The sequence below is a fragment of the Hyperoodon ampullatus genome, assembly GCF_949752795.1.
Source record: "Hyperoodon ampullatus genome assembly, chromosome: 2".
Classification (NCBI taxonomy): Eukaryota; Metazoa; Chordata; class Mammalia; order Artiodactyla; family Ziphiidae; genus Hyperoodon; species Hyperoodon ampullatus.
In genome coordinates, this window is record NC_136915.1 from 198,468,884 (window position 1) to 198,496,252 (window position 27,369).

At 51.2% G+C, this 27,369-nt stretch overlaps 2 protein-coding genes across 3 annotated transcripts; both read right to left on the minus strand.

Moving 5' to 3' along the window:
* Window positions 1-3,189: 3,189 nt before the first annotated feature.
* Window positions 3,190-16,668, minus strand: ADIPOR1 (adiponectin receptor 1). Its single transcript, XM_079697429.1, has 8 exons — window positions 16,589-16,668; window positions 10,514-10,749; window positions 8,717-8,833; window positions 7,519-7,690; window positions 6,891-7,077; window positions 5,701-5,888; window positions 4,376-4,569; window positions 3,190-4,029 (listed from the first exon to the last, which is right to left on the minus strand). The coding sequence occupies exons 2-8, from the start codon at window positions 10,652-10,654 to the stop codon at window positions 3,901-3,903; spliced, it is 1,128 nt and encodes a 375-aa protein (XP_079553555.1). The 5' UTR covers window positions 10,655-10,749; window positions 16,589-16,668; the 3' UTR covers window positions 3,190-3,900.
* A 3,315-nt stretch (window positions 16,669-19,983) lies between these two features.
* CYB5R1 (cytochrome b5 reductase 1) lies at window positions 19,984-24,451 on the minus strand (the record flags this gene model as incomplete). Of its 2 annotated transcripts, none has more annotated exons than XM_079697867.1 (9): window positions 19,984-20,156; window positions 20,486-20,585; window positions 21,058-21,143; window positions 22,025-22,108; window positions 22,779-22,908; window positions 23,147-23,253; window positions 23,794-23,866; window positions 23,981-24,130; window positions 24,437-24,451. In XM_079697867.1, 9 exons carry the CDS (start codon window positions 24,449-24,451, stop codon window positions 19,984-19,986), a joined length of 918 nt encoding a protein of 305 aa, XP_079553993.1. The 2 variants fall into 2 exon arrangements, with proteins under 2 accessions (XP_079553993.1, XP_079553992.1); XM_079697866.1 differs by having other exon boundaries at window positions 24,374-24,451.
* Between the last annotated feature and the right edge of the window lie 2,918 nt (window positions 24,452-27,369).

The window sequence follows — 27,369 nt, forward strand, 5'->3', positions numbered from 1 at the left end:
TCCTGCTCCTGACCAGTGATAACACAGATACTAAGGAAGGCACTTTCTGGGGGAGATGGGACTCCTCTGTGAGCCGCTTTTGCATCAAGGACTTCTCCCAAACATAGGGCTGTGCTGAACCTTTCTTAGATTGCAAGACAATAGATGTTCTATAGCTAGAGATTAGTCTCTTCCCTAATTGTTTACTTATTGTTAGGGAGAGGATAGAGTCAGATTCTTAGCTTTTATTCTTGGCCTTTCTTCAATCAAAACTTATCAGTGTTTCTGTCATCACTTTTCTCCTATATTGCCTAGCACACCGCAGGTCCTCAACAAGTATTTAGGAAGTGCATGAACCATAGCATGCAGTTAGAGAAAGAAGGTAATATTCACCTGCTGCTAGTTAGCAGTTTTGGTAAAGGTAAGGGATAGTGAAATCAGGATTTTTAAATGATCTGAGGCTTTAGAACCTGGGGTTTAAGTCAGAATGATCTGGATTCAGATACTGCAATCCTGTCATCTTGTGAAAAAGTTTTGGTCTTTTGGGGCCTTAATTTCTTCATCTGTGGAATGGGATAATACCACCTACTTAACAGGGTTAAAAATAAAGACATAAAATAACATGAAAAGTACAAAGAAGATGCTCAAGACATCAAAGAAGATGTCTCGCTCAGACTCTTTCCCTGGTCCTGTCTACTGGAAGATGATGAAGCACATACACGTGGGGTCTCACCAATTGCTGTGGGTCTCATATTTCCTCAAGTACAACATGGATGGAGTTGGAGCAGATGTGTTCCGTTTCCTTCCAGTTCTTTCTATACTAGTGGTTGCAAACTCAGATGCCTCCGGGGACTAGGCAGGTGACCACACTGCTGGGTAGGGCCGAGGATGAACCTGAGAGTGCAGCCCTCTGTAAAGACAGAGCCGCTATTGGGCCGAGGTTGATTGTTCCCAAACAGGTCACGTTTGTGAATGTTTGCAGCCTGCAGGTCAGCAGTTTGAGACTTCTGCTATCAGCTCCCTAAGTACTTTTTTGTGTGTGTGTGGTACGCGGGCCTCTCACTGCTGTGGCCTCTCCCGTTGCGGAGCACAGGCTCCGGACGCGCAGGCTCAGCAGCCATGGCTCACGGGCCCAGCCGCTCCACGGCATGTGGGACCCTCCCGGACCGGGGCACGAACCCGCATCCCCCGCATCGGCAGGCGGACTCCCAACCACTGCGCCACCAGGGGAGCCCCCTAAGTACTTTTTTAAACTTAAAAATGTTCTGCATTAAACAGATATACTTATTATATATGCAAGAAAAAGTGATCACAGTATAAAGAACACCCAGGTATGCACCTCCAATTTAATAAATATAAGCTTTACTTTAGAAATATCCAGTATGTTACCCTGTCCTTTCCCCTTCAGAGGTAACCATTTTTCTGAATTAACATTTCCTTTTTTAAAGTATTTACCATGTTTATACCCTTAAGCTATCATTAACTTTGCACATTTCTGAACAGTACATCAGTGCAATCACACCAGATATATTACTCCAAGTAGCCCCACTCCCTCCTCCGAATCTTGAGATTCAACCATGTTGTCATCACTGTAACTAGCTCTCACTGCTATAGTGTTTCATCATAAGAATAAACCAAGATTTATTTTATTTTTCCACTCAAAGTTCTGGACGGTTGGCTTGTCTGCAGTATGTTGCTACTAGGCAAAGCTACAATGAATCTGTTAGTACAAGCTAAGTTTCTCAAGGGTAATGTTTTTCAGAATGTGATTTGTGACCCATTGATGAGTTATGAAACTTAGTGGGTCAGAACCAGCATTTAAAAAAAATTTATTTTTGGCTGTGTCGCTGTGCGCAGGCTTCCTTTAGTTGTGGCGAGTGGGGGCCACTCTTCATTGTGGTGCACAGGCTTCTCACTGCGGTGGCCTTTCTTGTTGCGGAGCACGGGCTCTAGGTGTGCAGGCTTCAGTAGTTGTGGCTCTTGGGCTCAGTAGTTGTGGCTCGCGGGCTCTAGAGCACAGGCTCAGTAGTTGTGGCACACAGGCTTAGTTGCTCTGCGGCATGTGGGATCTTCCCAGACCAGGGCTCGAACCCGTGTCCCCTGCGTTGGCAGGCGGATTCTCAACCACTGTGCCACCAGGGAAACCCCAGAACCAGCATTTTTTAAATGAAGTAACCTAGGATAGATATCAGATGCATCTCACACTGTATTGTTTCATGTAATGTTTGAATGTTGTAACATGTATACTCCACCATGCCCAAAGTGGTCCTACGGTTCCACCAGCAGCATCTGGTCTGCTTCACATACATACCAACAGTCTTAGGACTTTTAATTTGTGCCAGTCTGGTAGGAGTAAAATGGTTTATCAGTTTGGTTTTAATTTACATTTCCCTGATTACCACCGGAGGGAGAGATTTGTTGGCCTAGTTGGATTATTTTTTAAAAGGATCACTTGTTCTCCTAGTTGTACAGACTTGACCCTTAAAGTGAACCCAACTCTGTAACTCAAGAATCTTGATTCCCATCTGGGGACTTCCCTGGTGGTCCAGTGGGTAAGACTCCGTGCTCTCAATGCAGGGGGCCCGGGTTTGATCCCTAGTCAGGGAACTAGATCCCGCATACATGCCGCAACTAAGAGTCCACATGCTGCAACTAAGAAGTCTGCGTGCTGCAACGAAGATCCCTCGTGCTGCAACTCAGACCTGGCGTAGCCAGAAATTAAAAAAAAAAAAAAAAAAAAGATTCCCATCCAATGCCTACACTAGCTCAGAAGTGACTACTGCAGGCCTTTTGCATCCAATGAACAGAACTCGTCAGGCTGAGGACAATTTGCAAAGGCACAAAAAGGCATGGAATAACCTCTTGACGAGACCACCTTAATCAGGGCAGTTTTAAAAGAACTAAAGTCTAGAGTATTAATATCATGTGGTAGGCCTTTGATGCTCACAAGGCAGGTATCTTATCTTCTAATTACTGAACACTGCAGCACACCAACTTCTCCAGGAGATGTCTGTGCGCTAAGTGGAGACACGTAGAGCGGTCTGGAGCAGCAGATGCTAGGAGTTCAGTTAGGCTTATTTGCTGGCCCGCACATGCCAGCCTGTCAATACCTATGATTCAGATTTGTGCCTCGGCAGAATCTCAAATGATTTTACTGGTCTTAATCCTCTGGACTTACGTGCAAATAGCTGAGACCACACATGTTAAATCTTTGAATGCCAAGTGTCTTCTGTACTCTTTTATTATCATCATAGTCTTTGCATCAAGATACATAGCAATGATAGCAGGTTTCTTTTTAAAGCTTAGTATTAAATATTAAATATCTTTCCCCACTTTAATTTTACATTACTCTGCCAAGAAAACATTAAAACTCAAGTTATTTGAAGCCTGGACACACTTCCATGATTAGCCGGCTGTGTAAAAGTTGGTGGCTTTGCTCTTCCTGCTGTGTGAGCAAGTCCAGGCCCTAGAAAGATGGACGAGGTTATAACTGTTTCTCAAAAGTGTGCTACAAAAACGGATGGCCTGTTATAAGCCAGGTTACAAAGTCAAGATGGGGGTGAGGGAGGGACGGTTTCTTCCAGAAACAGAATTTCTGAGAAGTCCCAGTCCGTTTTTCCCCAGAATGGTGGGGGGAGGGGTAAAGTCTCAACATGAGCTTCAAAGCCCCGTCTCTGTGAGGGGCCAGTAGTTGCCTTACCGAGGGGGGCGCGGCCACGTCTGCCCATCCCCACTGCTCTCAGCGAGGGAATGGAGAGTTTATTGCCCGGTGAGTGTGAAGTGGGCTGAAGCTCGGTTGGTTCTGAATTCTCTAAGAGGTTTCTTCTAGAAACAAGACAACTCAGACTCTTCCTCTCACTTCAGCAAAGAAGTTATTTTAAAAGCACTTGGGAAGTTCCTGCTGTGCCCTTGCGGGGCGGCTCAGAGGAGGGAGTCGTCAGTACAGCCCCCTTCCAGGCCGTATCGGAACTCCTGAAGGTTGGAGACCCCGTAGAAGTGGACGAAGGCGGCTGCCACCACCAGGACGTGGAAGATCTGATGAGACTGGAACTGCAGGGACACAAGAGAGGGGCCTCAGGGTGACGGCATGGAAGGCTGGAGGAAGTAGAGAAGGCACTCGCCTCTCCTCGTTCCTCCCTAAAATTTTTTACACCATAAAAGTGATAGATTTGTTGGAGAAAAAAAATTGTTAAGCCCTGTCAGGGATACGCCAAAATGTTACTACTGGTCACTGCCCTCCCCGCCATTCTCCCACCTACATGCACGGACATGCACGTAGGAACTCGAGTGCACCCCCAGACACTACCTGACCCATGTCTCTCACTGCCTCGGACTCCGAGCTCTACCTGTGGGCCGGTCTCACCACCACAGGCCCCGCTGAAGTGTCGTTTCTTACCCATATGTCGAATTTTCCAGGGAAGAAGCGCTCAGGAATCCGCGCGGCATAAAGGCCGGCTCCGGTGATGTACATCACGGCCATGAGGAAGAACCAGCCCATCTGGCCCACCGTGGTGGCCTTGACAAAGCCCTCCGCGATGGTAAAGTGCATGGTGGGCACGACGCCGCTCAAGCCAAGCCCCAGGAACACCCCTTAACAAAGCAGACACAGAGCGTCAGGCATGGAAACAGTACCGCTTGGAAGGCACTGCTGTCTCACTCTGATGAGCTACTTTCTGGTGAACAGTACATGTTTATTGGAAATTTAGCGCAAGATGGAGAACATTTCTTTAACATTCAGAATGGGAAGAAGGCTGTGTAGATGCTGATATAGCTACTCCCTAAGGAGCGCCAAGAACAAACGTCTCACATTCTTCACTATCCGTGAAGCAGACTAGGCGACCGTGTAGGTCAGAACTTCCTGATGGCTGCCTTGGGTACAGAACCGACATGGTGAGGCCTCAGGTGCTTTGCCACCCAGGGAGGAGCAAGACAGGTTTCCCATTAAGATCAGGACCCTGACCTCCTGAGGAGACAGACAGACCCAGACTGGAAGTCGTCAGTGGCCACTGGACACAAAGTAAGTAAACGGACGGACAGAACGGGTGCCGGCTCAACACCACCGCCCTACACGCAACCGCAGGGCGGGGACCGCCTCTCCGTTTCTGCAGACGGCCTTGGTAAAGCATCAGTCTGGCACATGGTCGGCACTTGATGAATACTTAATTATTTTAAATGAAGGTTAAAACACAGCAGATGTTCAGTCTAAAGGGACCGAAGACTAGCGCTAATTGATGTGTTGCTGCGAGTAATAAAGCTTGAGTCTGGATGAGACAAGAGGAAGATGTTTACGCTCACAGCTATCATGTTACTTGGTAACAGTGTTTATGCCCAGGGTATTTTATTTACCAAGCCAAGCCTTCCATTCCCTTAGTAAAATAACTTGGGGTGGTTTAATTTCAGCCCCTTGGTTTGAGCTCAGGACTGAGCTCAGTGACCCTCAGGTCACGAAAATGACTGCGTTGTACATTATTTAACTTCCTCAAACCAAATGTAAGAGCAGTCATGTCTATACTTGTAGCTCATTGACCAGGCTGGTAATTATCTGTCCTATTAACATTTTACTGAAATAGTATGAAACCTGGGGGAGAACTGAGCTTTGAAAATGCACGCTGTTTTGAAAGTTCTAAACACAGATCAGGGTCTGAGTGGGGGCCCAGGGTTGACCCCCTTGGGCTCAAGGTCCAAATACCTATGAGGTTTACGCTCTGTCTTCCGACCCACCTGCCCTTGTCTGCCGGTGCTTAGGAGTGGCAAACCGGTCCCACTGGGCCACAATGATGGCAGAGATGCCCAGGACACAGACGCTGGAGAGGTAGATGAGCCGAGGCTGCGGGGAGCAGTAGAAGGAGTAATAGAGCCAGGGCACGAAGCTCCCCATGATGAGCAGGGCGATCCCTGAGTAGTCCAGCCTGAAAAGAGCCACAGAATGAGCGGAGCAGGGGGACACGTGAAGAGCTCCTAGGGCTGGGTTAGCCAGTTCTCTCTGTTCTCCAGCGGCTCTCAGAGGTGACCGCGCCCAGCCCCTCACTTCCCACTCGATCTGTCCTATATCCTGAATCAAAATCCCATGAGGTCAAGCACTTCTATTTTGCAGTGGAAAAGTCTGAACTGTATCCCTTTCCCCTGGTCGTGAACAGCTACATTCCCCCTCACGGACACTTAAATTCAGGAATTCCATCACAGTCCAGCCAGTCTCCAGCTTCCATGCAGGAAGGGCTCTGAGTATTCCCCAGTTCTGATAGGTTGAGTTCTAAAAACAAAACCCTTCAATTGGGAGTATTATTAAGGTGTACTGTTCTGTTTTAGTCGACTTCTTAAAGATAAAAATGTATTCTTGTTACTGGTGTTACGGAGAAAAACAAAATAACTCACCATCACCTCCAAAACCACCACCACCACCACCACCAAAAACAAGCAAACAAACAGAACTCCAGGCTCAGAACTGGGGAATAAGGAGAGCCTTAGAGGATGGACATCTGGGGCTTCCAGCAATATGTGGGCAGCAAAGATAAGCTTTACTGGACTGGTGGGTCAGAGCTCTAGCAGGACGGAGCACAGAAGCTTTGCCACATCCTGAACGGCTTGGGCCACCAGGAAGGTAGGACAGGACTGGGTACTCGGTCCGAGAGCAGCCCAGTGGGACCCCAAATTTCACAAAGGGCAGCACTGCACAGGGAGAAAATATACCCGCAACTGGGCTCCATCTGTTGAGGAGGCTGCACTGAAACTTTTCATGAAGGATTTAAGAGAAAAGCTTCCTGACCCTCTTATACCCGCAAAACAGAAAGCCCTTCCTCGGGCACATCAGGGAATCTTCCGGAGTTGCTGGAGTTCCCAGGACCCCGCCGGCACCTGGATCGCAAGGTGTGAACAGTGCACGGTCGTCCCCGACCGACGCTCTTCTCACTCACTTGGAAAAGGTCCGGGAGACCTTCTCTGAGTGACAGTAGACGGTGTGGAAGAGCCAGGAGAAGCTGAGGCACAGCACGGCGCCCAGGAAGAACATCCCGAACACCACCTTCTCCTGAAGGGGGGCCATGAAGTACATGTTTGGTCTGAGCATGGTCAGGATTCCCAGGAAGAGAAACAGCACAAAACCTACAGGACGGAGAGGAAAAGGGGAAAAAGGGAACGTGTGATGATTTAAACCAGCACTAAAGCCACAGGTTGAGCTGTGGGCACCGCCGTCGACAACGTCCGGAGAAAACGGCACCCGTCGCACAAACCCAGACAGAAAGAGCATCCTCTGAAATGCTGGCGTTTTGTTCCTACCGCGGGGACCATGAAGTGGGGGGAGCTGCCTGCACCGGGGACGGTGCTGACCACAGAGGACGTCGTCTCCTCCCGCTTCTAGGCCTCCCACCCCCGCCTTACAGACCAGCGACGAAGGGCCCAGCAAGCTCACTGGTAGTTGAAAGGCACGACGCCAGCTGTCAAACTGTCACAACAGTGTTGTTTTTCTTTCCCATGGACAAAGGCTGTACAAGTACTGGGCATTTAAGGAGACAAAAAGTCTGACTTTCCACCCAGACCACTCACCGAGCAGGTGGGTCCAGATGTTGCCGGTCTCCGTGTGGATGCGGAAGATGCTCCTGAAGCAGGCCCGGAAGGAGGGCATGGGCGGCCTGTGGCCGTGCAGCAGGTAGTCGTTGTCCTTCAGCCAGTCGGGGAGCACGTCGTAGGGGATGACCCTCCAGCGCCCCTCCCACACCTGGAACCACACACTCTCTAAGCGGGGCCCGGAGGACACGAGCCTCCCCAATGATAAGGGGTGAAGGAGAGTGTCAGCCCGGCTCCAGAGGGGTCCGGGGAACGGCGGGGCCAGCCTGGGGCCAGAGAAGCCAAGACACAGCACGAGCGAGGCTGCCCCAGGACCAACGGCTCGTGAATGGCTTTGTTCTTGTGTCATGAGAGTTCACCTGGATATGCTTAGGTAAGTAGATAAGTGTTTCTCAGTCTTTAAAGAGAATATGGCAGGACCTCCTTTCAGCTACTTGAGTTTTAAAATTCAGTAGATGGAGTGAATGAAAACAAGGAAGTAGAAATTATATATATGGTTTTAAAAATATACATTTACCCCTCCACCCCTCTGCCCCCGGAGACTCTGGTGGCCGCCTGTCCATCCTTTCCCCCCTTTAGATACTAAGTTCTCACTGGGTTGAGCCTATGACTTTTCAGAGCGGGGCTTCTTAACCTGGGACGTATGGACAATGGACAGTGTTGGAAATTTGGATGGAAAAAAAATTTTTATTTTCAATCACTTCTAACTAAATTTAACATTTCCCTCAGTTGTAAGTATGAGCAAGTCTAGTATTAGAATTTGTGACTCTGTCACCAATAGAAATCACAGATATTTTCATACACTAGTTTTGCAGAAATCAAAATATTGTTTCTACTCATTACCATTTAGAAATTATAAATTCTAATAAAATACATTATAGCTTGTCATGCATAGTTAACGTATTAATAAAGGTGCCGTGCTACTATATCACGTTCTAATATCCTGATGACTGCCAAAGGGACTGATAGCAAAAATAGTTAAGAACTCCTGTTTTAGAATATATTTTGAGCAACGCCAACACAGTAGGCAGTAAAAATTTAGCCAGATTCCCCTTGATTTACTTCACCGTAAAGAAAAGCCAGCCCACGCACAGGAGCAAAAGCTCTTCCCCCCAGTGCATGCCTGCCAGGTGGGGGGAGCCCAGGTGAGCCTGCCCTCCCCCACCCAGGACAGGACCTTATACACAAACTCCTCCATCTTCTCCATGGCATGGTGGGCTTGCAGGGGCAGTGTCAGCACCCGCACCTCCTCCTCCTCTTCCTGAGGCACTGGGCATGCCCGCTCTTCTTCAGCCTGCAGGAACGAAACACACACCCCCCCCCCCCCCAGGAGTCCCCTAGTCCAGAGCAAGCGATCCAGAGAAACCCCAACTCACTGCCCTCTGCCCAGCCGCTCTCCCACACACCAGCCTTGTGGCCTTTTCTCCTACAGCATGACAGTGCACAAGTTTAGCACTCTATAAATGCTGGAGCGAAAGCCCAACGCAGCACACGGGGGACAGACGGATGGAGACTGGCACCCGAGGCACACGGGACTAGCGCACCAGGCCTACATGCTCTGTAAGTCCCAAGAGCCCACCCTTATCGCTAAGACAGCGGTTCTGAACTTGCCCCAATTTCCCAAATATTTCTCTCTTCCAGATCACTGAATGCTCAAAAGAATGAAAAAGATGGAGTTTCAGAGATTCCCCTAACAATTTAAATCTGTGCAGTTCTCTGTTCACTGGCTCTGGGGATGCCACGGCGACTGAAACTCTGCATCCACAGCAGCTCCCAGGAGAAGCAGGGCCTCAGAGCTGGTTCCGCGAAAGAAGCTGCAGGCCCTCCTGTGCTGCAGGCAGGCCTGAAACACAGTGTGCAGCTCGACAGCCCTCGCCTCCCAAGGAGGGGCTCCGGGCCGTGGACGCGGACAGCAGCTCCTCCTCCCGGCTGTTCTTTCCCCTGTGATGCTTCCTCTTAGATTTCGCAACACAGACTGATGCAGACCCCTCTGCCCCTCCGTAACGGAGTCCTTGGTTTCACTCAGGGTGGCAATGCTACTGCAATTTTGCTCAGACAAAATGAAAAGACCACACGGATGTGCGTGAAGTGCTGCCAGGTGCTTTCAGGAAGGGTGGGCCCTTCTCCCCGGGCCCCGCCCCTCGGTGACACAGTGAGAATGAGATGGAAGAGCAGGACAGGTGCCTGCCGGGAGTGCAGCGTCCACACCAGCCTGCAGCGGCTACTTCCAGAACTCTTCTATGAGAGAGACTTCTACCTTGTCAAAGCTACACGTTTGTTTTTTTTTAACATCTTTATTGGAGTATAACTACTTGACACTGTTGTGTTAGTTTCTGCTGTATAACAGGGTGAATCAGCTATACGTAAACAAATATCCCCATATCCCCTCCCTCTTGCCTCTCCCTCCCACCCTCCCTATCCCACCCCTCCAGGCGGTCACAAAGCACCGAGCTGATCTCCCTGTGCTATGCGGCTGCTTCCCACTAGCTAGCTGTTTTACGTTTGGTAGTGGATATACGTCCATGCCACTCTCTCGCTTCGTCGCAGCTTACCCTTCCCCCTCCCCGTGTCCTCAAGTCCATTCTCTACATGTGCATCTTTATTCCTGTCCTGCCCCTAGGTTCTTCAGAACCAGTTTTTTTAGGTTCCATATATATGTGTTAGCATACGGTATTTGTTTTTCTCTTTCTGGCTTACTTCACTCGCTACAGGGGTTTTTGTTTGTTCATTATACGAAGCCCAGCCTAATCTTGCCTGACTGCTTCCTTGCTTCAACCACAGACAGGCACTGGCCACTTGTAGAATTTCAGGTCTTGTGCTAATCACTGGGGTATAAGCAACCGCGTACAGTGGGAAAAACAGATAAAAAGAGTTACGAGTTACACTACAGCGTGTTGAGCACTGGGGTAGAGAGAGTCCCTTGGGGAGGCCAACAGGCCTAAGGGGAGAGGCGGGCCCTGGGGGGACAACTTACTTTGGTTGGGCTGGCGACGCCCCGCTTGCCTTGCTCCTCTAGCAGGGGGCCCAGCTCAGCCAGCTCCACTGTGTCCGCCTCCCTGTTCCCGGCAGGAGCCCCACTGCCCTGGGCCACCACAGGTCCTTTGTGAGAAGACATCTGGCTGGTACCTCAATGCTCTGCGGCTTCAGCTTGGGGGAAAGGGTGGGGTCTCTCGGCCCCAGGGGGCAGAGAGTTCCCTGTGATGGAAGACACTGAAAGCAAACACAAACACCAAACACGAAGGGTGTCGACAATTTATTCCTCTTACATCTCATTTCTACGAGCCATTACACGGGGACTAAGACACAGCCGCTCGACTCACAGCCTCTCCAGTCCTAGAGGCCAGTTAAGTGCTTCTGTTCTCCTCTTAACTTGGAACCTCACTAATCTTAAAGAAAAGGCCGAAAACCTAGTTGCTTGCCTCCAAAGGATTTGTTTTTTGCACCAAACGGTCACCACAGAAGAACAGCTACCCACCCGCAAGTCCCTCCCACGCGCACGGAGCGGAGTTTAGCCCACCAGCCCCAGAGCTAGTCTGCCCTGCAAAGTCCTGGCCCTGAGACTCAGGGGGCCGACACCTGCTGTGACTGCTGCGAGGCCTCTGGCTTAGACATGAGCTAACTGCCGACGGAACTCGGTGGGCCTTACCTACGAATGCTGACACGCCTGCCTTGCGCACAAAAGGAACTCGGCTGTGGGCTAGGTGCCCAGTGGTTAGTTTCTCTGCCAGGTCTGCTACTTCTCTTATAGGATCACAGCCCGGGTTCGACACCTGGACAGCAAGCTTTCCTCACAGCCGCCTCTCACAGCAGCAATAACTTGCCTGGACGCGGGAGGCTGAAGGCAGGGGGCAGCCCAGCCTTGCCCTCTGTCACCAAACAACCGGCTCAGCAAGCTGTCCCAGCAACCATGGCTCATGACCTACGCCCCACTCAAACGAGCTTTTCAGAGACCTGAGACAGGCACACAGATCCTGTAAGGAAGGAGTCTTTAATCAGGCCCCAGGGAGACGAAGGCAGTATGGAAAGGAGGGGGAAAGTGCCCCAAGATTTCCAGCCCCGCAATAGAGGCGTTTCCTGCTCGCAGCAGCAGGAGCCAGAATATCCACATTTTCTTGCACTGGGGTCATCTGAGCCCCGAAAAGCACAGGGCAGTGCAAAGAGGGCCAGGCAACACCTGCACACGGGGCGAGCTGCATGACAGGGAGGAAACGGAAGCTCGGGCAACCCACACCTTTCCTATGGGCAGTCGAGCAAGGCACCGTGTCCGTCCCCCATGGCTGTTCACCAGACATCCATCTTTGGCATCTTGTACCAGTTCTTGCCCAACAGTGATCTCAATTCCTTCTCAGGGATTATCATGCGATATATGCAGTCAGGTGAGGGCAATCCTCAAGTTTCAAAACAGTCATGCTACGCTCAACACACAAGCACAGCTGAAAGCTACTGGCAGAGCTGGTTCAAGAGAAGAGACGCCCATAACTCAGTGCACGCAGACCTGTCTTCGGTGTCAACACACAAGCAGTTCCTCTTCCTCCAAAAGTGCAAGACTCTGACAAGAGAGACGCCAGCCCACAGTCATAGCCAACAACTGAGCCCAAGGAGAACAGGAAATTGGAGGCCTCTGAAACCTCAAGAGATAGGCAACCCATGTAAGCAGAAACATTGGGAAATCTTTCTCAATAAGCTGACCACAAAACACATTTCCTCAAAGTGAAGTACTACTGAATAAACAGCTTAAATAAGAAATAATTTATACTGGGGCGAAAACATAAATAGCTTTGGGCGTCTTGGAGAAGTCTGAAAAGGGGAATATACTCAGGTATTCCAGAATACTGCTGCCAGTATTTGAGGGGTGGCCACTAGGGCTTAAGACAGATATATAGATACAGATATTCTCGGGTTCTGGGATACAACACTACATAGATCACAAATTTATACATATCCCTGATTTTGGTCAGAACACGTATTTCAAAATGAATGAATGAATGAATGAGGCGGCATTCCAGCAAGAAGCATATGACCTGTTAGCTTCTGTTGCTAGCTAAGGGTTTCTGGACTTGTGCTTGTAGGGCTTCCTCCTGTCCCTCTCCCCAGAGTAAGCCACCACATTCACTGAATACTTAACAAATACGTTTAGTGCCAGCACCCTAAGGCACTTTAAGGTACTGTGCAAAATACAAAGTTGAACAAGTTAAGTCACTGTCTTGGAAGAGCCTGTAATCAGATGGCATAAGGTAATCTGTGATATGTACAAAACCAGTGATACAACTGCGCTGCTCCAGGAGGACAGTGGACGGAGAACCCCTAAACTAGGATGGCCACACACTCAGTTCAGTTACTTTGAGTGCTGTCATGTCACCATAGTGAGCAAAGTCCACTGTCCAGCTGGGTCTTCTAAACTGTAGCAACGCAGGGACAGGAAAGGGAGAGAGAGGGGTCGGAGGTCCGGCAAGAAAGAAAAGCTGATAATGAATGCCAGGACCTGAAAATATCACTTGACAGCGTGGGCCACACAAACAGCTGGGAATTACTGCAAGCAAGCGTTTCAGTTTCTACTATCTACCACCAGCCTCAGCCCCTAAAGTGTTAAGACTGACTCTGGGAACCTCAGGAGAGCCGAATGTACTTCAGCTTTCTGCTAGCTTTCCTATCCTTACCTATTTTAGAGGAAACACATTTTCCCTCAAACTCGCCACACCCAATATAGCCATTATAATTGGGCCAGACTCCACTGAGTGCATTTTTGATGGGATTTCTTCAATTCAAGCTGATAAATCTTTACCACTAAGCTTTCCAACTGCATAAACCTATGACATTAGAGAATAAAGCTGTGGAGGCCGGGAGGTGCTTGTGCTCCTATAAATAAGATTATCTGGTGCCAAAATAGGGAAAGGACTGATTCTTAATTGCCAGCATTTGCTGGTGAGTTTATTTCCCTCACACTTTTGGAGACATTTATTTTGTGAACCACTTCCCAAGTTTTCCAGGCTATAGCACACTCCTTCCCTGGAGTCAAAGGCACAAAACTTCTTCTAGGAGTTTTTAATCTGGGGCCCCTGGGCCCTCACAGGTTCCATGGGTAAGCTCCATCTTACGCCCACATGACTCACATTGTTCTAAAGCAAGACTAGCCTAGCAGTAAAGACAAAGAACATAGCCATCTTCTCCTCTGTCTGCTCTCTTTCTTAGGGAAGGTGGTTTCATAGCACTGCTGGGGGGTAAATGAGTCAAGGCAAAGGCTTATGTTTGAAAACTATCAAGCAGTAAGGGAGCTTCAGCTTTCCTATTTGATCACAGTGTCACTGACTTAGAGTCTGCAGTGAAAAATCACAATGTAACTTTGTAGCTCTTCTCCAGATAAAGCTATCCCAACAGAAGGGGTCTGGTGTTTTTTTTTTGTTTTTTTTTTTTTTTGATCCCAGAGACAGGTAAGCTTTTCAAATGCCATGACAAAAAGAAAAAAAGTAAAGTATACAGGAATATGAAGGCGTTTCGTACCAGTCCTTGTTTTTAATACCTGGCTTTTAAGTAAATTACACATATATGGCCACTATAGTTACACATTATAGTGATAACTTTATACTGTGAAAGCCCCGATGAAACAAAAGCAAACAAAGTGCACGTCTAAAAGCCAATCACTTGGAATCAGTTTGCCTAGAGGGCACTTTCAAGGATCTCTTCAATCCAAGATAGCTAAAACTTTACAAATATTAATCACATCCCCAACATTTCTGAGCAGGAAAAGGGAATAAACTTTGAGTACAGTGAGAGGAACAAAGTCCAGTGTGTGCCATGAGGGACAAATGGACATTAAGGACAAAATGTAACAACTTTGTTGAGTATCAGCACCAGAAAACACCCCACCAGTATTAATAAAGCTTCTGGATTTAAAGATGACCGTTTAGTTCACCAGCATGATCACAAGTAGCTGGGACAGGAGACTGTAGCAAGAGCGTTAAAGACTTTCCGTTTGGCTTTTGTGTGTGTGTGTGTGGTACGCGGGCCTCTCACTGTTGTGACCTCTCCCGTTGCGGAGCACAGGCTCCGGACGCGCAGGCCCAGCCGCTCCACTGGCATGTGGGATCTTCCCGGACCGGGGCATGAACCCGTGTCCCCTAGCATTGGCAGGCGGACTCTCAACCACTGCGCCACCAGGGAAGCCCTCCGTTTGGCTTTATAGTAAAGGAGTCAAGGAAATTTCTTCGGGAAACAGAGAACAAACTTTTGGGCCGAGAACGAAGTGCAAATGTCTTTTATCCATCTGCGAATACCACTGATTATACACAACACGCGTGGCACTGTGGCTACAGAGAAGGCAAAGAGACCAGTTAGTGGCTTCGCATGGCTGCTGGCCTCTTTTAAGAGGAGGCAATAACTTCTGTTTTCTACTAAAACCACTACAAGGCTAAATGCCATGAAGTGCTGGAGGAATTCAGAAGAAAAGCTCAATTTTAGTTGGAATAATCAGGAAAGGTATGGTAGAAGATTTTAAGAAAGGACCTTGATAGGTAAAGATGCGATCAAGGCATTCCCGAAGGGTAGTGCTATGAACCTAGGCAGGCTTGAAAGAACAAAGCCCCCAGGGCAGTGAATAATCCACCTTCCATAAGGAAGGTCTTGGAAAGGTAAAATGAGGCCAGACTTAAGAAACTGGAGACAGCCTAAAAGCCTACCTACGGTGGTGCACTTTATCCATTAGCAATGGGGAGCCTACTGGGTTAAGGCTGCGCCCTTGTCTGAGTCTCCTTCCTACTTGCAGGCAAAGTGTTTGCTTAAAATTTCTGTTTATCCCCTGGGGATCATGTAATTTCTTGGCCACTGAGCACTGAATGCTTTCAGATTCTACTCAGAAATTAGGTATAGTTTTGTGGAGGTCCACCCTAAGACGGTTGCTGACAGGTAACACAGCAGTTTTTAAAGACTGATTCCCCAAGTATCAACCACTATAAGGTAACACAGAAGTTACTCCTGGGATAAAGAAATTTAGTGGCTGCAAGCTGGGAACTATTACCCTGATGCTGCAACCTGTTTGACACCACCCCGCCTAAGTTCCTACTACTGTATGGACACTACAAAACCTAAGGAACAACAGTTGCTCCATCACCGGTGACGCAACCTCTATTAAGAGAGAAAAGCAGGAGACAGATCCCACGATAACTTCACTTCAGAAAAGAACCAGCCATTATAGCGTTCGCTTGATTTAAGTCAGTGGCCTATATAGTCCCTGCTGTGTTTTCTAGCCTTTCTTCTACATACTGGGGGGAAACTATGGTTAATCCAGCTAAGTACTTAGTAGGCCTCCTGTTGCTCCTCTGACACCTGAAACTATGTAAATGAAATCCGCCTTGTCAGTTTCCCTTTCGCCAACGTAGCACCAGAAACCGAGGAGAAAACATACCTAATATCTTCAAACTCGAAGGCTTGACCAAAAATCTCAAACATAGGATGGCATCAATGAGAGATTTCTGAGGGAATGAAATTTCGTTTTTCCCTAACGTACTTGAGATTCTGCTCACATTGCAGCTTTTGGGACTACCTTAAACAAAGGCAAATTGTCCACCAACGTCCCCTTCTCCCCCATCAAGGTGGGCGCACCGTCACGGTCTAGGAACCTTGGAGCTCCTCAGGCCACCAAAGGCGGGTACTCCCCGCAGAGAGGCGGTTCCGCGACCCAGGCCTGCAGCCCCTCCGCGTTGGCCTCGCGCGGCGTTGGGACCAGGCTCAGCTCCGGCCTGGCGGGCCCGAGTCGGAGCCCAAATCCGGACGTCTCACCCCGACGACGGGGAGGCACGGCAGCCACCACGGCTGTTGGCAGCGGGGGACGCGGCGCGCACGGGAGGGGCCACGAACGTGGACACCCGACGCGGAGTGGCCGGAGGCGCGGTCGGCTTCGGGCGGGGGTCTCGGGGCCCTCGGAGCCCTCGGGACGCCCGGGCAGGCCGGCTCCACGGCTGCTGCCTCAGGCCCACGCCGAGGCTCCCGGGGGGACTCGCGCTCCGGCCGACCCCTGCCCTCCCATCCGCTCGCCGCGGAGGCCCGGGAAACTTACGGCGGGCGGCGGGCTCTGCTCGGGGCCGCGGACCCCGCGCTACATCCCGCGGCGCTGGAGACGGCCTGTGGCCGAGCGGCCCGAATCTTCTGCGCCCTCCCCGCGCCGGAAGGGGCGCGCAACCGCACAGCGTCACCTCCGCGGGAGCGTCACGTCCTCAGGGCGCTCCGCCCCCTTGGCCCCAGCGAAGCCCAATCACAGGCCGGCCTCTCAGCCCTGCCCCGAGCGGGACCCGCCCCTCCATCTGGCCCCGCCCCCTCCAGCCCGACAATCTTTCCTCAGTCCCAATCACAGGCCCGCTCCCTCGGCCCCGCCTCCCCCGCGCGGGGCCCCGCCCCTCACTCGGCCCCGCCCCCTCCGCGGCTCGGCGGCGCCTCAAGTCCCAATCGCGGGTCCCCACCCCTCGGCCCCGCCTCCTGCGCGCGGGCCCCGCCCCCTCACTCTGCTTCAATCGTAAACCGCCCCCCCCCCGCAAGGCCTCGCGGGGACCACGCCCCCAAGTTGCAAACTAGGGCGCGTGATGGGGAAGGAATTTCAGAGAATTAGACCGAACCCTGCGAAGGAATGCCGAGTTTCCTACCCTGCACCTTGTCCTCTAGGCTGGGCACTTCTTAATCCCTCTTTTTCAACCTCATGGCCCCTCCCTCCCTTCCGTAAATATTTACTGAGCGCCTGTCGTGTGCGAGGCACGAGGCAGGCAGGCTCCCGGTTACGAAGAGTGCGGCGGAGCTGACTGGTCTTCCTCGGGGACTCCCTGCTCCGCCCCGGGCTCCCGCTGCGGCCAGAGGGGACCGCAGGGTGCTGCAGCCCTCGCCTGGGCGACTGACACTTCTCACTTCTCCCAAGGCTGGTACGTGACCAGTCTATTTTAGATGCAGAGAGAAGGTACTTTAGTATGATCCTGTATGGATGCTTCAGGGCAGTGGGATTAATTCTGGTGCTGCTTAAAAGCGTAGCAGGCTCTGGAGTCACGTAGACCCAGGCTTCTGTCCCTGGCCAGGCTCTCACCTTGAGCACGTTACCGAACGCTCCACATCGTTAAGTACCTCGTCTGAAAAACAGGAATAAAATAGTGCTGTTTCACGGGCTGTTTGTCAGCATTGAGATAATTTATGCAGGCTCTTAGTTTGATGCTTGGCAAATCGTAAATGCTTCACAAACCTTAGCTATTATGTGCTGCCCGCTGTATAAAACCCTCAGAAACGTGTGCTGTCCACAGTACTGAGTTTGTTTCTCAGCATGGCGTTACCAGGCTCTTACCTGCTCCCAGGCCTCATCTTCCTCCACTTTCCCTCTGGCATTTGGGCCTCAATGAACTTGCCTGGTTCTCCAAATGTGAACTTCTCTTCTGCTCCTCAGGCTTTTGCACATGCTGGTCCTTCTGTTGGATTGTCATGCCCCCATTCTCTGCCAAAGGATCCAAGCAACTTGCAATTCCCAGTCCTAGGTTTGGCTTTGGATCGAGACAATCCTAGCTTCACATTCAGGCTCTGCCAGCCACTGGCCAGCTGTATGACCTTCTGCATATCCTTAATCTCAGACTCACAGGATTATAATAAGGATTCAATTACACAATGATCATTCAGCACAGCACCTGCTACGAGGCGGTTAACCAAAAAACTTTTTTTCTTCTCTTCCTCCTTCTCAGAATCTTTTCCAAACCCTCCATCTGCACCTTGTATCTCTTCTATAGTATTAACCACACTGTGTTGTAATTATTTATCACTGTCTTACTCTAGACAATGAGTTGTTTGGGGTCTAAGAACAGTCTTGGTCATGGTTGAATCCTCAGGACCTAGCACAGTGCTTGGCATGTGGCAGGTCCTTAATGTTTGTATACTGAGTGGATGAGGCAGGAACCCATGCGAGACAAGGAATGAGCTTCTGTGTGGGAAATTCTCTTTGCCGGGCTGCTTCACCGTGTGAGCCCAACAACCCTAGGCAAGATTTTCCTTTTTGGAGGTGAGGTAGCCGAGTGTGTCTCACAGAGCCCAGTACACACACACGCCAGCTGATCAAGACATGTCTGATGGAATACCAGTAACACAATTTAGTGATGGTTCTACCCTGGGGAGCGTCCACAAGCCTTTCTTCCAGGGGCCCCAGGGGCAGCAGTATACAGTTCCATGCAGAAAAACAATGCCGACCTTCCTCCTGACCTGACGCATTGTTCTGTTCCACTGTGACTAACAGGAGATCTGAAGAGGTGGCCCTGGTGTGACGCTGGGAGGGAGTGGACTGGGCCAGGCTGTTGGAGCAGAAGGGCGGTCAGGACAGATGTACCTGGGGGCCAACTCTGTCCAGGCACCAACCAGTCCGGCTAGGGCTGGTGGTGTCAGGTTACTTTTTAAAGGACAAGGCTTCTCCTCCAAATAGAAAGACAATACTTTGACTTATTTGCCAGGTACCCTGAAGGATAAATGCGGTGAAGAAAGGGCCAAGGGAAGGAAGGAGGGAAGGAGTGGCCAAACCAAGGACCACTGTGAGGGGTACCTGGGCTCCAAAAGCTTCCCTCTCACTTGTATTCTCCTTCCTCCACCTTAAAAGTTCTCCAGGGAGAAACTGAGCTTCTGGCTCTGCAGAGACAGCTGCTAAGATGAGTGTGGAGTTTGGTGGCAGCTCACATTTCAGCACAGGGTACAACCGCTCAAAGGTTCTTTGGAAGACCCGGGGGAAATTCTGTGCTGGGAAACCCTTCCTCCCAAGATTCTCAGGCATGAAAAGCCTTGGAAACAAGGACCCCAGACACAACCACCTCTTCGGTAGAACACAAGGGCCTTAGCCCCATTTATTTGCATAAGCCAGAGGTTTCTGTCACAGTAACAGTCTTAGATCGTGGGGAGCCCTTTCCCTCCAGCCTCGGCAGGGGCAGAGGGAGACAGACACACGAACACGTCTTTCAGATCCCTTTCTCTGAGGCCTGAAGAGACCATCTCCTCCTCTCCTGTTGCCTCTAAAAGATTAGCTTTCTAAGTCTGCACCCCCCACCGCACACACAGTCTGCTATGGGTTAAGCACCAAATATTAAATCCAACCCATCAAACAGGTTGCTCTTTAACCAGAGACACAAAGAAGACTGTGATGCCACGAAGGAGCTGGCCGGTCTTGGAACAAATGTACACGCTCCCTTCTTTCTGACCCGTGGAAGAGTCTGCTCCTTGAGCCTGACCTGGATGTTTCACCACAGGGAGACTGGGGAGCCTTCCAGGGAATGACTCGGCTTTGGCCCTCTTCCACGGCTATAAGGATGCTGTTCCCACAGGGACCATCCAGATTCCAGCTCCGGAGAAAGACAAAAAGGCTGACACTGGCGGGAAGGGCACCTAGGGCTTAGAGCATTTGAGGGCTGACTGGGGGCAAATGCCGGCAGCGGGACCAGGGAAGTGAGGGGATGCTCAGTAGGTAAATCGCATCTTTTGCGAGTAGCCCAGTTTGTCCAAGTTGGGGTGGCAGGCCAGCTGCACCATCGGGGGTGGCCCACAGAGCAGCAGCAGCACATCCTCCCCTGGGGCGGGCAGGTGCTCCTGGATCATGTCGGCAGACACAAAGCCCTTGCTGTAGGCCCAATCTGCGTGGGGAGAGGAGAGAATGACACTCCAGATCCATGCTGGCAGTGGGGTGCAGCGCGGGGCCGGGGTGGGGTGGTGGTAGTCCAGAAAGGCTCCTGAGAGGGTACAGAGCTGTAGCGGCAGCTGGACGGGTCTACTCGGCCTGCTTCAGCGGCGCGGCCAGCCCTGCACCCACCCGGTAAACAGGAACCGCGGGACAGAGTCCAGGAGACCACTGTGTCCATGAGCTCAGAGTTTGGCAGTGTCGGGCAGGGTCGGTTTCACTGAAACCAGAACCCACAGACGGGCGAGGCCCTGCTCTGGGGATGTCCAGAAATGGGGAGGGTACCTTCTGGGGGGTGATCCAGAGTGAACCGGAGCGTAAAGCGGTCGGGGTGTCGGGCCTGCAGCTCCTCTAGGTCCTCCCGTAAGATTATGTCCTTTTCAGTCTGAAAGGAAGAGAAGCAAAGTCTTTAGGAACCTTCTCAGGTTCCTAAGCATAACAACATAGAAAGTTCTCTGCTATAACAACTTTCCAACCAGGAGAGAAAAAGAAAACTGAAGTTCTAGGGAATAAGCAAGGGTTTTAGGCAGTTAGGATGAGGGGAGGGACAGGGGAACAGCCTTTATTTACACAATATGAAGGAGTAAAGACAGAATATTTAACAACGGAGACTCAAGGAGCAAGTTTCTATACTCAGGACTAGACTCCTTAAATGTTTTCTTTTCTTCTCTCCTTGCGGGCCAGGGAGGGAATGTGGCTCAGTGCCCTGTCCTCCTTGTTGTGGAAGAGGACCCTCTACCCACAGGGAGGCCTTGGCCAGAGGCTGAGCCAGACACTGGGCTAGTTTTGCCCGCTGGTACCATACCTCTCCCCACACAGTAACTCTGAAGTCCCAGGACTGAGAAAAGCAACGCAACCTGGTTGGCAAAAAGCAGAAAGCACTGGGTTCGATCTTCTGGGTCTTTCAGGATGGCCTGGATCAGCTGCAGCATTGGGGTGATTCCTGCACACAGATGCCCCACGGTGAGATGCGGTGGCCACCCTCCCCGTCCCTGCTCCTTAGCTGCCCAACCCTTTCATCTTAATTCTACTCACTCACCCCTTCACTCTGTTTTCCTTTGTGTCCTAATTCTCTACCCTCCCCCTGTGTCTTCACAGCACCTACATTTCTGCCAGATAGGCCCTTTACCCCAAACTCACTAAAATTCACATCTGGTAGGTGAATTGTGGTCACGTGCTCAAAATTCACATAAATTCATATTGCTGAAATCCTTCTAAGGAACCAATCCAAGACTCTCTGGAAGTCCCTTGGAGGCTAAGGCTCCAGTATCACAGATGACTGCAAGTACCTACTGATTCAATGCTGAGATGCCTGGAGCCCTGGACACGCAGGTTAAGTGCACGTGCTTTGGAACTGAGCAGAGCTGCACACTAACGCTGCCTCTACCCATGTGGAAACGATTCAACCTCTCTGAACCTCCATGTTCCCATCCGTAAAATGGGAAGGCTTGTACCTATGTCATAGACACATATAAAGAGTCTAGCACAGTGTCGAACATAGGGAAATGTCCAATGTTAATTTTCTATCTTCTCGACTGTCCTATTCTTAGCTGCTTCTCTGTTCTCACCTAAAATTTATTAGGTTCATTCCATCTGAGGTCTCGGGAGAGCCCACATGATTTGTTTCTCTCATTCTGTCAGTTGAAATAGATTTTGGAGGGTTTCTACCTGATTATAATTTTGTTTTGCAGCAACTGGGGAGCTCTAGGCATTGCTGGGAATCCCATCCCCTGCTTGTTTGGCCATGATTACCAAACCTTCTGAGGGTCACCTGGAAGCTGCCACGGCAAGTCACAATGGTGGGAGGGAGCAGGGGACAAGCACCTGTGCCGCCGGCAATCATTCCCAGTTTCCTGGCCACTCGCGGTTCTGGTGGAGACTTTTTGTTGGGCTGAATGCTAAACATCCCTGAGAAGTCGAGTGGAGAGATGGGTGAAAGAACAGTCAATTCAGGGAAATAAGAAAACAAATGCAGAATCGAAAATTCGCCCCAGGCCAGTTCTGCAGCTGCTGTGGAATCTGATCCTGGAGCTTGGGTGTTGCGCCAGCCCCGACAACAAGACACTTGAGGGACAGTGGGGCCAGGACTGTCTGTCCCATATTATGAGCTACGAGTCAGTTTAGGAACACACAGTGAGTCATAAGCTGACTCCCACAGAGGGTCACTCCCTGCTCAGGGCGACAGGCATGAGGCCAGGTGGGAATCTATTTTCCCAAGGGGCACAGAGCAGCTCTCAGGCTTGCTAATGCACCCAGCTGTTCCCACTGGAAGGGCTGAACGTAACCTCTGGCTCTCTGCATAGCTCGGCCTGAGGGGCGACTCTCTGAGGGAGAGAAAGGGAGGCCCGCGTTTGCGTTAGTCATCTCCAGGGCTGTCACGGTGGGTGAATTCATGTGGATGGAGAACTGATCCCTGTGTCAAGAGGGGCTGAGGAACACGCCTTTCTATAATGTCACGGCTGTGTTTACAGGAGGGGCAGCTGGCTCTCACCCACATGCACACACACACATGGACACACAGAACCACACTGTGTGGAGAGGACGCCGGGCACCGGAGACGTGGGAGCCAGGCCATTACCTTTCCCAGCGTAAGTGAGCAACCCACTTGGCCCCCGAAACTCCACCACGTCCCCAGTCTTCAGGCTATCCAGGTACTGAGACATCTTTCCCCCCTCAGGAAATTTGGGGTGCACACCCTTCAGGTAGACCTGATAAGACAGAATGGAAAGTACTTTGTTTGGAATGTCCCTGGTTTCTGGGCCCCCTGTTGACTGAACCTGCCTGAAGCAGGGCAGGGATGACACACACGCTCTCTCTTCCCATTCCACACGCTTTCCTCATGTCCACAAAGGACACGCATCTCCTGTCAAACACATCTTGGAAGTTTCTACAGATCCCAGAGGGAGGGGGATAAGGGCCTCCTGGGGCCCCTTCCGACCTCCTTACCTTGATGACAAGGTCCACATAGCCTCGGTCCTCATCGCTGGTGACGGGAGTGTACGGCCTGATGACCAGGCTGCCATCGATCCGGGCAGACAGGTAGACATGTTTGCCTGGGGGCCACGTGAAGAGCTACATAAGGGCTCCTGTGGAGGTGCTGCATTCCTGTTACCTTTCAAAATAATTCCTGTTACCTTTCAAAATAATCTGGGAGGTTTGAGAGGACAGAAGCATCTTGCTCCGTGCTGGGGTCCCAGTGAGCTATCAGGCAGGGAGGATTCACCCCTTTGAGCCCCCAGCTGGGTCCCTCATAAACTACCCTCTGCTGAGATTCTTATCAATGACTGCCAGGACCCTAGTAGTGAGTTGAGGGTCTGGGCAATGGGGAAAAGATTACTGCTTGCTCAGCGGGGATATAAGCAAATCCTGCAGGAAGGAGGGAGGACTGCTGAGTGTCGAAGATGTCTGGGGGCACAGAAGCCACACCCTAGAGTGGCCCAGGGCACCTCACAGCCTGGAGGATACGCAGCCTGGTGGGGAAAGGGTGATGGAGTGGGGAGGCACTAGGCTGAAGCAGCGCGTTTCAGGAGACCCCAGAAGGGGGCTCACCCTATTAGAATACCAGGGAAAGGAGCCCACGCCGCAGTTCTTACCCACAGGTAGCCCCAGAACGTGGTGGGCGGTGGGCAGGGCAAAGCGGAACCTCTTGGTGTTGTGGTTCACGGTCTGGAGGATGGATGACAAGCGTCTCACCAGGCAGGTCTGGTGTCGCCAACTCCCCGGGGCATCCCTACCACAGCCGAGCGGAACTCCGGTCCCCTCCGCTACTCCACAACTCACTGTCTTGTCTAGCAGTCGCAGCAGGTACTTCTCATTGGGGTCCAGGAGCGTGATCCGCGGCCGGCGGGACCTCCGCACCAGGTAGGAGCCCAGAGCCAGGCCGAGCAGAGTCAGCAGCCCCACCCCCAGGGAGGCCAGCAGGACTGGGCTCTGCGGGCAGAGGGGGCAGCGTGACCGTCGCGCCGGGGAAGAGCCCAGGGCGTGGGCGGTGACGGGCCCCTACGACTTGCCCCCCGGGTGGCGACCCCGAACTCCGGCGCAGGGGCAAGCCGAACTCAGGGGGCAGCCTGGGTGGGGTCCCCAGCCCTAGCGTGCGGTACCGGGACCCCGGCATCCAGGGCGGGTGTAAAGCCCTGCGGGGCGGGGTCGTCGGTGAGAGCCCCTGGTCCGGACCTGAGTGCGGGGAACCAGAAGGGGCGGAGTCCCCTGATGCGGGATACGGAGCGAGGGTCTCACCGGCTGCAACCCCATCTTCAAGAGCCGCGTCCTCCACCTCGCAGCCAGCGCCCAGCTCCCACAATGCGCCGCGGGGCGGGCAGGAGGCGGGGCCAGGAGGGGCGGGGCTGACTGGGCGGGGCCCGGTAGGGGCGGTGTCACTCCGCGCCCCACCTCTTTCCTCCGGACTCGGCTCCCAGGTGCTCGTACCAGGAGGGGCTGCAGCTCCAGACCCTTCTCCCCAGCCTTCTGTCCCTGCTGAGTAGACCGCTTAGCGTCGAACAGGGAGGGAGTCCTGTCAAACGTAGAACCACACCAAGCTGAAACTGGAAATCTCCAAGTCTGCAAATTGCTTAGCAGGGAGGAATCTGGCGTTCGGAGAGAGACAGGCTCAAAGTAGAACAGGAGGGCCTGAAACTGATCATTGTGTTGTCACGTTAGTTCTTCAAAGGGCAGACTTTCAACCAGAGGATTCAGAGCCTGGCCAAGTCTCCTCGGGAATGACAGTGGCATCTTCATTTCCTGCTTCCGTGACTGGTTTTGCTCACATGGCCAGGTCCTCATGCCATCAGGCTCATTCAGGAGCTCCTTTTGGGTCCAGATCAAGCTTCTCATCTGGATCTGGGTTCTCCAGCCCCCGGGGCCAAAGACCTGGCTTTGGGGGCAGACTGGACTGAATCAGAACCTGGACGACTTCCTCAACTTCTTTCTGATTCCTGTCTGCAGATAGATAAGTGCTATGAGACGTGTAATGTGCTTAACATGTGGCCTGTCATAGAACAAAACACTCAACAGATATCAGCTGCTCCAATGACTCTCTGCAGACAGTGATGATGCTCGGTTAGAGATTCGAGCTGAGCCCTGCTGGCAGCAGAGGCGGGGGACAGGAGGAGACGGTAACAGATGCTGAGGGCCAGGAGCCACACATCGGCCGAGATGCCCATTCCCTCTCATACCCAGTTCCCAGCCGGGTTGACGTTTGCTCTTTTTTTTTTTTTTTTTTTTTTTTTTTTGCGGTGCGCGGGCCTCTCACTATTGCGGCCTCTCTTGTTGCGGAGCACAGGCTCCAGACACGCAGGCTCAGCGGCCATGGCTCACGGGCCCAGCCGCTCCGCGGCATGTGGGATCTTCCCGGACCGGGGCACGAACCCGTGTCTCCTGCATCGGCAGGCAGACTCTCAACCACTGCGCCACCAGGGAAACCCTGATGTTTGCTCTTGATTTCTCCTGAGGCCTCTCTCCCTAGCCTGTAGATGCCCATCTTCTTCTCACTGTGCGTTCACCTGGTCTTCGCTCTGTGTGTGTCTGGGTTGGCAACCTTTTTCTGTTTGGGTCAGATGGTAAATATTTTGGTGGCATACGACCTGTGTAGCAATTATTCTGCTTTGCTATTGTAGCATGAAAGCAGCTATAGATAATACGTAAATGAATAAAAGTTACTACGTTCTAATAAAATTTTACTTACAAAAACAGGTAGTAGATCCTCATCCAGGATTGCCAGAATCCCTCAAATAAGCTGATACGCAGCCCCTTACAGACCCACAGAAAAGTACCCAGAGACTGTTCTGGGAGGCCGTCCAGACTCTCCAGTCTGGATTTGGACACAGAGAGATACCCCCAAGTGACCCAAAGGACACTGCTCAGGTGACGAGCACTGACCTCCAGCCTGCCCACCAGAGAAGTGACCTGATTCCTGCCCAGGCCTGCACGGGGCCCCATCCGCCACCATCCAGCCACATTCCAGGCCAGCTCAGAATGGTCTTCACCAGACTGGACAGTGCGTGGTGAAGCTCCAGGCTCAGAAGAGCCCCCTAATTCCAGCCTCCTGAGACAAGCACCCTTCTCAGTCATGTATACGTCTAAGAAAGATAAAAATTCCCATGTTCCATGCATTTTGTGTGGACCAGTAAAATGAAAGCAAAGTCTTAGGGTGAGGTTTCCATTTGAAAATTCCAATAAGAGCTTTTTCAGCTGACAAAAACATTTTTTGCGTTGGCCTGGTAATTCTTCTTTACCTTGTTATTTTGCTATGGCTCTCAGTCAGAAGCTATATATATTTTGTTCAGCTGTTCTAGTTGTCTTCACTAAGAAGTTTCAAATTACCTAGATTACTATTATAAAAAAATTTTATGTACGACTTGAAAAGATCTTCAAGACACAACCATTAAATGAAAATACTCAGGCTTCAATACAATAGATTCACTACAAAATTATTAGTTAATGCAAGAAAAAATCTACACATTTCTACTCAATGTAATTACAAATAAAGAAACTACAGAAGATTCTGTTACTGGTGGTTTGTCTGACTATGAACCCTGTAAAAACTCTTCTGATTAAAACAACTAAATATGTGACTCTGAAGGACATTGATTGTCTCTGTGTAGCACTAATTTTTCTCTTAGGTGACTTTCTGCTCGGCTTCCCCTTTGAGCAAAGTGACTGGAGGGAGAAACTTCCACAGTAGGTAAGACTTGGGTTTTGGCCTCAAATAATGTGGAGGTGACTGATATATGGCCAAATGATTTTTGACAAGTTGCCAAGACTTTTCAAAGTAGAAAGGGTAGTCTTTTCAACAAATGGTGCTCCCAAAAATGGCTGCTGCCACTGTCTGTGTCCTGAGGGTGAGCTGTAGGTGCCTCCTCCCTCTCCGGGAGACTCCAAGATCAGGAGGTAGGTGTGACCCGGGATCCTTTCAAACTACTGCTTCTGTTGTGATTCCCGCAGCATGTGGGATTTTGTGGGCATCTTTTAAGAGTGGAATCTCCATTTCCCACAGTCCTCTGGCTCTCTGGAAAACAAGCCCGACTGGTCTGCAAAGCCCAACTTTCTACAGACTCTTCTTCCCAGCACAGGACCCCTGGGCTTGGGAGCCTGATGTTGGGTTCATACCCCTTGCTACCTGGGTGCACCTCAGAAATTGTAATCATTCACCCATTTGTGGGCCACCCACCTTG